The sequence below is a fragment of the Habropoda laboriosa genome, unplaced genomic scaffold (genome assembly GCF_001263275.1).
Source record: "Habropoda laboriosa isolate 0110345459 unplaced genomic scaffold, ASM126327v1 scaffold123, whole genome shotgun sequence".
NCBI lineage: Eukaryota > Metazoa > Arthropoda > Insecta > Hymenoptera > Apidae > Habropoda > Habropoda laboriosa.
The window spans coordinates 674,018-683,939 of NW_017100236.1; the positions used below are offsets into that span (position 1 = coordinate 674,018).

At 38.5% G+C, this 9,922-nt stretch overlaps 3 protein-coding genes across 3 annotated transcripts in view; 1 reads left to right on the top strand and 2 right to left on the bottom strand.

Moving 5' to 3' along the window:
* The window catches only part of LOC108571695 (ADP-ribosylation factor-like protein 2-binding protein), a 1,011-nt gene extending 533 nt beyond the window's left edge, over nt 1-478 (bottom strand). The window contains 3 exon segments of the mRNA XM_017933798.1: nt 7-79; nt 142-249; nt 392-478. Of these exon segments, the coding sequence (XP_017789287.1) occupies nt 7-79; nt 142-249; nt 392-410 (200 nt within the window). The 5' untranslated portion in view covers nt 411-478.
* Nucleotides 479-1,010: 532 nt separating this feature from the next.
* LOC108571692 (SHC SH2 domain-binding protein 1) lies at nt 1,011-2,861 on the top strand. The gene is made up of 4 exons (XM_017933797.1): nt 1,011-1,918; nt 1,980-2,184; nt 2,264-2,527; nt 2,604-2,861. The coding sequence occupies exons 1-4, from the start codon at nt 1,011-1,013 to the stop codon at nt 2,859-2,861; spliced, it is 1,635 nt and encodes a 544-aa protein (XP_017789286.1).
* A 3,858-nt stretch (nt 2,862-6,719) lies between these two features.
* On the bottom strand, nt 6,720-7,963 carry LOC108571652 (involucrin-like). Its single transcript, XM_017933743.1, has 2 exons — nt 7,937-7,963; nt 6,720-7,325 (listed from the first exon to the last, which is right to left on the bottom strand). The coding sequence occupies exons 1-2, from the start codon at nt 7,961-7,963 to the stop codon at nt 6,720-6,722; spliced, it is 633 nt and encodes a 210-aa protein (XP_017789232.1).
* Between the last annotated feature and the right edge of the window lie 1,959 nt (nt 7,964-9,922).

The window sequence follows — 9,922 nt, forward strand, 5'->3', positions numbered from 1 at the left end:
AATTATTTTTCTTCTTTGGGTTCAAAAACGTCCCAATAATTGTCTAAAAATTTATTTCGAATGGCATGAAATTCGTCTTCTAAAAGCATGAAAATTTTATTAGGTTTTAAAATTTTTTCTGTATATTTTTTCAATGTGTACCTAATAAAATGTCTTCTATATGTCCAATAATCTCGTCAAATTGATTGTCTTCTATGCTTTTAGAATTTTGTTCCATATTTTCACCGGCATTAATAAAAGTAAAATTATCTGTTGAATAAAATCATGAAAACCTTGATATATCGTCACTTTGTTTATACATATATAGACATTAACTACGCACATGCGTAAAAACTTATTATTTAGAAAAAAAATGCGCAGTTAATTATTTATAAAAATACTGCAAACAAACCTATTACTTTTCCTGACATAGTTTTAATTGGTTACAAAAATAAGGCACTGTTTATTTTTACAATAAAATAAACGTATTATTTGTCAGTTATTGATATCGATAGGTCAATAACTACTGAAAACGAGAATCGAATCTGACTACTGATCAACCAATCACGTTCATTAACGTTGTAGTTCGAATTTTTTGTAACAGTTTACCTGACGTGCCCCATAAAATTAATAAACAATGTGTCTGTGTTTCTCAAAAAAGAATATTCATCTTTGATTTGTTACTAAATTGCAATCGTACTTGGTAAATTAAGCATATTTCCACTATAGATCGAATTTCGATTGTTACTTTTACGCGTTTCGATAAAAGGGCGGGCGATTGTCTTCTTACTTTTGATGGCACTGTCACTCTGTTTTGTTTATCAAATTATTAAATTATTAAACTTAAAGTAATTTATATTTGTATATTTTTTTAAAAAACCTTGTTTCATAATCTGTGCATATATAATTTCTTTTTTAAATTGAAATTGAGTGAAATTAATTCGCAATTGATAAGTGAGTATGTGCTGCAAATTCGTAATACATATTGTAGATCTTTACAAAATTATTCATTCTGTAGGTAATACACATCAATGGAGATATATACTTTTGACAAGAGTCTTCAAGAAAGACTGGTTGAATTAACTGAAATTTTATCCAGTAGAGGTGAAGTTGTACCTGCATCTCAGATTCAGGCTGAATGGTCTTATCATATAGAACTTGTAATAGAACCTGTTGGTTGGCAGGCATTGTGGAAAATACCACGTTTAGTGTGTGAAGATTTTCAGATTCATTATCCTACTATAGTAGTTGTAGAAATTGAGCAAGTTGATTTCTCTGATTTGTCTGCATTGGTAAAGATCACTGCTGTTCAAGATGAAATTCATCTGCCTGAGAAATACGATGTACCACTCATTGAACTTTATCCAACTCATAAACAAGAGAACATTGCTTTGGACATGGTGGGTACTGCAAGTTGTATTGATCAGCTGAGATTCTTTTATAATTATGTATGGATGTCATGGGACATAGATGATGATGATAATACTGATTGGGTGTCTGTACATTTGGAAACAAGAATCAGATTGTTTTTTGACATGAAAAGGGGTATTGTCAGAAGAGAAACTAGCGATGTCATTAGGGGTTTGGTAAGAGAGGGAAGGGAGATTCAACAGAAAATAGCAAGGTTAGAAGATACTATTTCTGAAGAGGAGGAAGCACATACTGATATAGTAGATGGAGGAACAGCATGTCAGTTAATGAAACTTCATTTTCGGCTGCAACAAATTAAAAGAGAAATGGAAGTACTAGAGAATCCTGCTATGAGAGAAATTCTTACAAAGGAACAGACTTCATCTTTAAGTGATGACAAAATAAAGAGGAGAGAAAATAAAGAAAGATCTATGGAAGGTCACTTTATATGGCTTGGTGGTACTTTAGAAGAGATGAAGGAAGCCATAAATAAAGCTCAAACTTCTTTACCTACAGAGTTATTTTTCAAGTAAGTTTGACAAGTACTATAAGCTGCATATTAATTTTTCATTCTGATACTTTTTATCTAGAATATCTGGGTCTCTACTAGAGACTTTACATACATGTGACATAGGGGATATCATCATAGTTGGAGAAGGAACTCATCAGATAAAAGGTGCTGGTAATTTAGAAGAGGATGGTACTATTAGAGGAATTAATAATTTAGAACAAACTGTTCTTACTATGAAAGACACTGAAACAGCACCATCACTACTTGATTTTTCTGGCAATGGAGTAAGCTATTTCTTTAAAGCTACTTTGTAATTATTATTATAACTGTTGTGCATTTAAACTGCAGAATATATATTTATAGGTTCTATTAGAGAATATTACTGTAGATGTTGGTGATCTCAGAGCAGCTGTAATAGTAAGAGGTGGGACCACGAAAATAGTTAATTGCAAAATATGTGCCTTAAATCAGACTATGGTGAAATTAGGTATTGTGGTTTTACCCAATGCAAAACTAATAGTAGAAAATACACTCTTTGACAGTCTTGGGACTGGTTTAGTTGTTTATAATAACGGAGAAGTATCCATGAATAATTGCAGTTTTAAAAACTGTGCAGAGGGTATTCAAGTATGTTATTTTTTTTTAGATTATCATGCTCATGTAATTACGAAACGAAATAGTTAGAATATCTTACTGTTTTTAGCTTCACGACAATGCAAAATTAACAGCAAAGGACTGTTTTCTGGGACATTTTAAAGAATATGCAATTCGATTGGAAACGCAAAAACATTTAAGTGGTTCAGAAAGTAAATGCGGGAGCTTGGAATTATTAGCAAATGTGCCCGAAATTTCCTTACACGACTGTAAGTTCGAGGGTAACGGCAAAGGAGATGTCACGCTGAAGCCAGGCTCCACGTTTGTTATATCAAAACAAGATAAACCTACGAATATGGAGACTTAAAGTAATTTATTCCACTACAAACAAATTTCCTACTTTTATTATGAAAGTGCATGTAATTCTTAAATCCCATGAAAATATAAGAATTTTGTACTTTTTTGTTATATGAACGTATTCAGAATTTACAGTAGATGTAATCTACACCACAAAACAGATTTTCTTTTATTCACTTTCTCGAAATTACGAATATAAAATAGGCAAGTCGATAATAATATTTTAGTTGATAAAGATCGATTAGAAATTAAGCGGGAACTCTTTCGAGTATAAATAGTCTAGCTGGTTCAATTTCTCGTCACCAGATGACGGGCACTGTCTTAAATTGTTACGTATTGTCGGTGCATGTTCCTATATTGTGAAGTGTTGTGTTCCATTATAAACATATAATTTTGTAATGCAAGTGTTGTACATCGATATTCGAATATTGCGAATTCTAAGAAAACACACTGTAAGTGTTTCATCGTTTAACTCTCGTTTCTCACTTTAACCACATCCTAGCGAATAATTTCAACTTACCTCCTAACCTGAACGCGTGACTTCGATATTTATTTGTTATTCCTGTCAGTAACGATATTGTTGAATGCTTTATTCCGTGTCGTTTGACGTTTCTATCTATAACGTCGATCAGCACGAGGCTTAAGAGACAAGCGTTTCGTACGAAAGTATTTCGAGACTCGGGGTCGGCACAACCTAACCTATCAAACGCGCTAGCGTTGAAACAACGTCAAATATATACGTAACTGCATCTGTTACACGAGCTGCGTGCACGTTTCTATATATATAGAAAGAGATAACACCGCGCGTGTACAGTACATTGGAGTGACGTAAACGATAATTCGATCCACACTGTTCTCATCGCTGTATTCGTTTAAGACCGTACCCGGTTCGTATGTACCTATAAATGAAGCCATAAGTACCTGGCCATGTGGCCGTATCACGTGTACATCGATGAATGAAGTAGCGTGATTTAAAGACTCACACTTTCGATGATGAATGGAAATCCTTCCGCTGTTGATAATGCTTATCAGTTTTCCTGCTTGATTCCTGGTCATTGACCATTTAAGCTAGATATATAACTATAGGCTTCTGCTATAAATGAATTTATTCTGCTGCAATACAGTAGATAGCAATTGCAATATGTACATTCAAGTTATGAATAGGAATTTTTATTTTTTTATCACAGATTATTTCGATCAAGAATACTGCATTTTTCATTCAAGACTGGTATATACAAGACCAGGCTATGGTTGAGACTACCTCTTTCAAGCAGCTGACCGATCAGCAAACGCAGTTTGGCAATACACGTCTATTGGAGCCGTCGGAATGCATCTTCGTGTTCAAGGGTTCGCAATCGGATTACGAGGAACCATCGACGGACGAGGAGGTGAGTCGAGCTCACTATTATTTCTGTCGTATATGTATACAGGGTGATCCATTTAAATCCATGTACGAATACATAAGAAAAAAAAAATAGATGAAATAAAAATGTTTATAAAAAAAAAAAATATTAATAGAGGAATTATACATGTATAAAGGATCGAATATGATCAAAGTGTATGTTTTTCTTTGCATGATTTTCAGACACACGTAATATATCATCTATTAATTCCAGCTTATCCAGAAAAGAGATTTAGTTTCTTAAGGAAATTATACGATGCATCTATAAGGGAACGAATGTGATCACCCGGTCTATTTTTCTCTGCTTGATTTTCAGACACTCGTTATATGATTTATTAGTTTTACTATGAAAATGATATGATATACATATGTAAGTGTAAAGGATCGAATACGATCACCCTGTATATTTTTCTTTGCATAATTTTCACACACTTCGTATATATGATTTGTTAGTTTTAGTTTATCGAGAAAATTATATAATATATGTGTTAAAGAACGAATATAGTCACCCTGTATATTTTTTCTCTCCACGATTTTCAGACACTCGTTATATATGATTTTCCATGGTTAATATCATCGTAAGATAATTCAGGAATCGTCATCAATGTAAGGTTTACAAATTATCGACACACTCTTGACTGATACATCTCGCATCGTGTATTTATTTCGTACGACGTCGGTAGCGATCGTAAAAGCATGGCTCGTAAAAGATTTACACGGCAACTCCTTAGTAATACACGAGCTACAATAAGCTCGCGCGCACTGCTATCGAAAAATATGGGAGCGGGAAATTTATTTCGTGTTGCGCGACGCGACTTCACGGAGCCGGGCTTATTTTCCTTTTTTTCTCTCTCTCTCTCTAACGGCGAGCCAGCCAGTAAGGAAAACACCGCTGTATCATTTATTTCGGAGAGTCTAGAGTTCACGCGATATTTATCGCTTTGAATTCTCGATGAAATATTTCCACCGATGTTAACACTTTACCGACCGGTAGCGGTTGAACATTCTACGCACTTTCGACCGGTCACTCGGCCACAGATACATCGGTGACACCGGCTCTGTTCAGACTTTAGGCTATTGCGCGGGAATATACGCGCTTTTCCTTATACCTGTAGAAATGTTAAATCAAACTCTGACCGGTTAATAGGTTATCGGTCGGTAAGCGTCGGCGAAAAAAAAATGGATTAATAGGCTACCGGTCGGTAAGCGTTGGCGGCAAAAAGCCGATTAATAGGCTACCGGTCGGTAAAGTGTTAAGCTGATATAGTAAACGTATTGACGTTGACCCATTAGTAACTTTTCAAAAAAGAAATGTGACATTTCGATACCGATAAGTAACTTTTGTGACTTCGTTTTCGATATGAGAGAAATTTTTTAATCACGTTATACACGACTCTTACAGAGTTGTTCAAGGTCGTTGCGAGGTAAAAAAAAAATGTCGCACTCTATTCCCTGCATGCTTCTGTATTCTGAGATAAACCGGACATATTGTGTACAAAAATGTACTTACGAAAGTTGTTAATGCGTTATTCTGTCCCGACTGGTTCTTCTTAGTGTGAAGTTCAGCAGAAATGTCGGATACACCAAGTGACAATGCGACAACGAATTAAAATATATCCAAGCATATAAAATTAGAATTCAGGATGTCACCGCGTTTCCTGTTAAAACAGAGACAATGGTACTCTTATCGTTACAGTTGATAAACACAGGACGACGAAATTCTCTCTCGTTGAATTTCCTATGATAAAACGAATGTTTATACTAATTACATCCCCCTTTTATGAAACATTCCCACGATGTAACTTCGCGATCTGTTACTTTCACCGTGTAGCGAGACCTGCATCCCCCCCCTCGTAGGAACCGCTCACGCGGATGCTACGATTAAAAATTACAACACGAGAGAGGTGAGCGAAAGGGATAGGTGAACATGATGCCATACGTGTGCACCTTGTAAAATCCTTTTGTTTGTTGCGTAGCCGGTTATTAGTGAATCGAACATTCCTTTTCGGTCACCGTGGAATTTCTTTTACTTTCCTCTTCATTAAGCAACATTGTAGGTGATAGAGCGAATACCATGTTGTATACGTTTATATTAACTTCTAGACCGATTTAGATTGGTTGAAACTCGTGTTGAAACGCTCCGGTAGGATTCAATACGCGCGGTTCCGTTTCGACCTGCTTCAACTCGCTTGGTTAGGCATCAATGCGCTTCGGCTCGCGTGGTTACGCTGCGAGTCGCGTCGTTTCGCTTTGACCCGCTTCGGTTCGCGTCATTCCGCTTTGACTCGCTTCGGTTCGCGTCATTCCGCTTTGACTCGCTTCGGTTCGCGTCATTCCGCTTTGACTCGCTTCGGTTCGCGTCATTCCGCTTTGACCCGCTTCGGTTCGCGTAATTCTGCTTCGACCCGCTTCGACTTGGATAATTTCGACCCGATGCGCTCAGACTCCGCGTTGTTCTGCTTTGATCTACTCCGATTTGCTTCGTTCCGTTTCGAACAGCTCCAACTGGTGCGATTCCGCTTTGGTCAGCTCCAACTCGCGCGATTCCGCTTTGGTCAGCTCCAACTCGCGCGATTCCGCTTTGGTCAGCTCCAACTCGCGCGATTCCGCTTTGGTCAGCTCCAACTCGCGCGATTCCGCTTTGGTCAGCTCCAACTCGCGCGATTCCGCTTTGGTCAGCTCCAACTCGCGCGATTCCGCTTTGGTCAGCTCCAACTCGCGCGATTCCGCTTTGGTCCGCTTCGATTTGGACGATCTCGACTCGATCCGCTCCGAATCGCGTCGTTCTGCTTTGACCAGCTCCGATGTAGTTCGTCCCGTTTCTAGCAGCTCGAACTCGTGCGACTCCACTTTGATCAGCTCTAATTCGCGCAATCCCGCTTTGGTCCGCTTCGATTTGGACGATTTCGGGTTGATCCGCTCCGACTTGCGTTCTTCTTTTGTTTTGATTTGCGACAGCTCGCACGGTTTCGCTTTGATCCGTTTCAATTCGGGTGGTCTTGTCTTTATCCGCTCCGACTCGCGTCGTTCTGCTTTAATCCGCTCCGGTTTGCGTTTTTCTGCTTTGATCCGCTTCGAATTGGGTGATTTTGTCTTGATCCACCCCGACACGCGTCATTCCGCTCCAACGCGCATTATTCCGCTTTAATTCGCGTCATTCATATCCAGTCCTCTCCGATTCGTATATTTATTCTTCAATCCGCTCGAAATCGCGTTGGCCTGTTCGCAAGTACGCGTGACAAATCTCAGCGATAGGCGTCCACAAGAAGTGGCCAAGTTGACTAGCAACTGAAAAAAAAAAATTCGCCTCAAGTTAGAAAGAGCAATTTGGAGGAGAAAGGATTAAGTGCAAAACCCGTAACGTGACGTTAATGAGTCTGGTTGATTTAGAATTCTTCCTCCCTGTAAAACACACTATCTTTCTTCCTCTTTTTTCCACCGTCTGTTCACGATGCTGGAAAAAAGAACCACGCACGAGTCTCATAACACATCCGCCGATGCTTTTGACCGCGAGTTATTTGCAGCCTGGTGTCTTCCGGAATGACTGATCGCCCTCTTGTCGCATGTTCGTTCTCGTTTCTTCTCCGTTTCTTCCGTCCTATTTCCTCGTTCCTTTATTTTTCTTTTTTAACCAGCTTGACGTTCGCGTGTTATTTCACTCGTCACAACTGTCGCGGCGTTACTTCTAATTCTGATTGTTCCTCTAGCATTTTCATAACCGTGTGGACACGAGTAAATTCTCTCTTCCTTTTACCAGCTTTTCTTTCATCAGTTATGTCCTACTCTTTTCTGCCTCTCTGTTTTATAAACCTTTCGATTGTTTTTCTTCTCTCGTTCTTTGTTTACGCGTGCACCTCCTTTTTTACCATCGAGTTCATTCAGCGGCTGTTTACGTTATTCCCGGAGCTTTTTCCCTCGAGTTAATCTGCCTCGCCACGTTTCCTGATTTATTTATTGCCCCCGCGCGCTCTTTTCTCCCGTCGTTTTAATTCATCCGCCGCTTTCGCTTTCGGCTGCTCCTTCATTCATCTTGTTCATTCACCGTCTTGTCCCGTTTTCGTTTAATAATCCGCCCATTCGCTCTCTGCCCTCCTTTCAATCTCCCTATCGTCCGCGAATTTTTTAATATCTCCCGAGAGTATCTTGGTCGTGTTCTTTCAAAAAAAAAAAAAAAGAAGAAGAAAAACGAAATTAATAGTGCTCTCTATTAAATTAAACGTTTTTCACAATGGCTCGCTCGAACGTCGGGCTGACAGACATTTTCCTTTTTTGCTTCTTCTCATTACTTTTCATCACGGACACTCGGTTTATTGTTTGCTTTATCATGAAAATTGCGTGTTTCCGCGCGTCCTCGCCCTCTCGAGAGCGCCATTCAAAAACATAATAAACTTTTCTGCCCGCCCTTTTCGTTTTTAAATCCTCACGTCTCACGTCCCACTCCGGCCCTTAGCCATTTTTCTCCAGGCACACCCTTTTTATCTTTCCATTTTTCTCACCATCTCTCTCTCTCTCTGTCGAGATACACGTCTTCATTCAGTCAGTTTTCGTTTCTTCTCTCGTAGAGAGAACAGGTTATTCCCGGCACAGCCACATACGCACATTGTGTCTCTTTCGGTACATTTTATCTTGGCGTTACTGGCGAGCCAGCGATTTTATTGTCGTCTGCCCATTTATCATATTTACTTGTCACTGGACCTCTTAAATAGAAGTCATTCCTTGTTGAATCTGTGCCCACTGGATCAGTGAGTGTCAGATTGTAGTTTGTTAGATATCGCGTAGAACTTTTTAAGCAAAAACTTCATCCATCATTGTTACGTCTCTAATGAGAATCTATATTTCGGTTCGAAATAGCTCGGTTTACGTTTTACCGGTTGTTAATAATTGGACTTCTTTACATGTTGTTTGCAATTGCTTCTGAAAATACACTATGCAAATTTCCTATCGTCTGTTTTGGAAGGCTGGGGATGGTTAGTGCCAAATACTCCTATGATAACACCTTAGTCGTTACGGTATTGTATTATAGTATTTTAATAATCAAACATTCAGGTACCCAAGTAATTCAATACTCCAGTATTGAAAAAGTAATCTAAATGTCAGTATCTTAAATGTACCAACACGTTTTACGTACCAAATACTTGAGTACTCCAATTCTCAAATACTCTAACATCCCAATGCCTCGATACTCCGAATATCCAACACTCAGATACCCAAAATAATCCAATACCTCAGATACTACAAATACCCAAATACTCTATCATCCCAATATTTCAATACTTCGATACTCAAATACCCTGGATACTTAAGCAATCCAGATACCCCAGATACTTTAAATGCTCCAATACCCGAACACTCCAGTATTGAAAAACCCCGATATTGAAATACTTCAACGTCTCGATACCTCCAATACCCCAAATCCTCAAATACGCTAAGGGCTCCGCTATTTCTACATGTATTTGAGATACATAAATACACCAACGTACCAGTATTTCAATATTGAAATACCTCTGATATAACTATTTCAGATATTCGAGATGTAACAAACATTCTGGACGAATGGTACTTTTATTAGCAATAACATTCTGCTCAGTGGGTGAGAAAACTGATCTCGTGCTGGTTTGTGAACCATCTGGTCCCACTGTTTCGTTCTCCTAGTACGTCACTATTTACGT

Coding starts and splice junctions, on each gene's coding strand:
- LOC108571692 (XM_017933797.1), top strand. CDS start 1,011: ATGGAGATATATACTTTTGACAAGAGTCTTCAAGAAAGACTGGTTGAA. Junction 2,185..2,263: donor TTGATTTTTCTGGCAATGGA/GTAAGCTATTTC, acceptor ATATATTTATAG/GTTCTATTAGAGAATATTAC. Junction 2,528..2,603: donor ACTGTGCAGAGGGTATTCAA/GTATGTTATTTT, acceptor TACTGTTTTTAG/CTTCACGACAATGCAAAATT.
- LOC108571652 (XM_017933743.1), bottom strand. CDS start 7,963: ATGCTAGAGGAACAATCAGAATTAGAA. Junction 7,326..7,936: donor AGGAACAATCAGAATTAGAA/GTAACGCCGCGA, acceptor CCCAATTCGAAG/CGGATCAAAGCAGAAAAACG.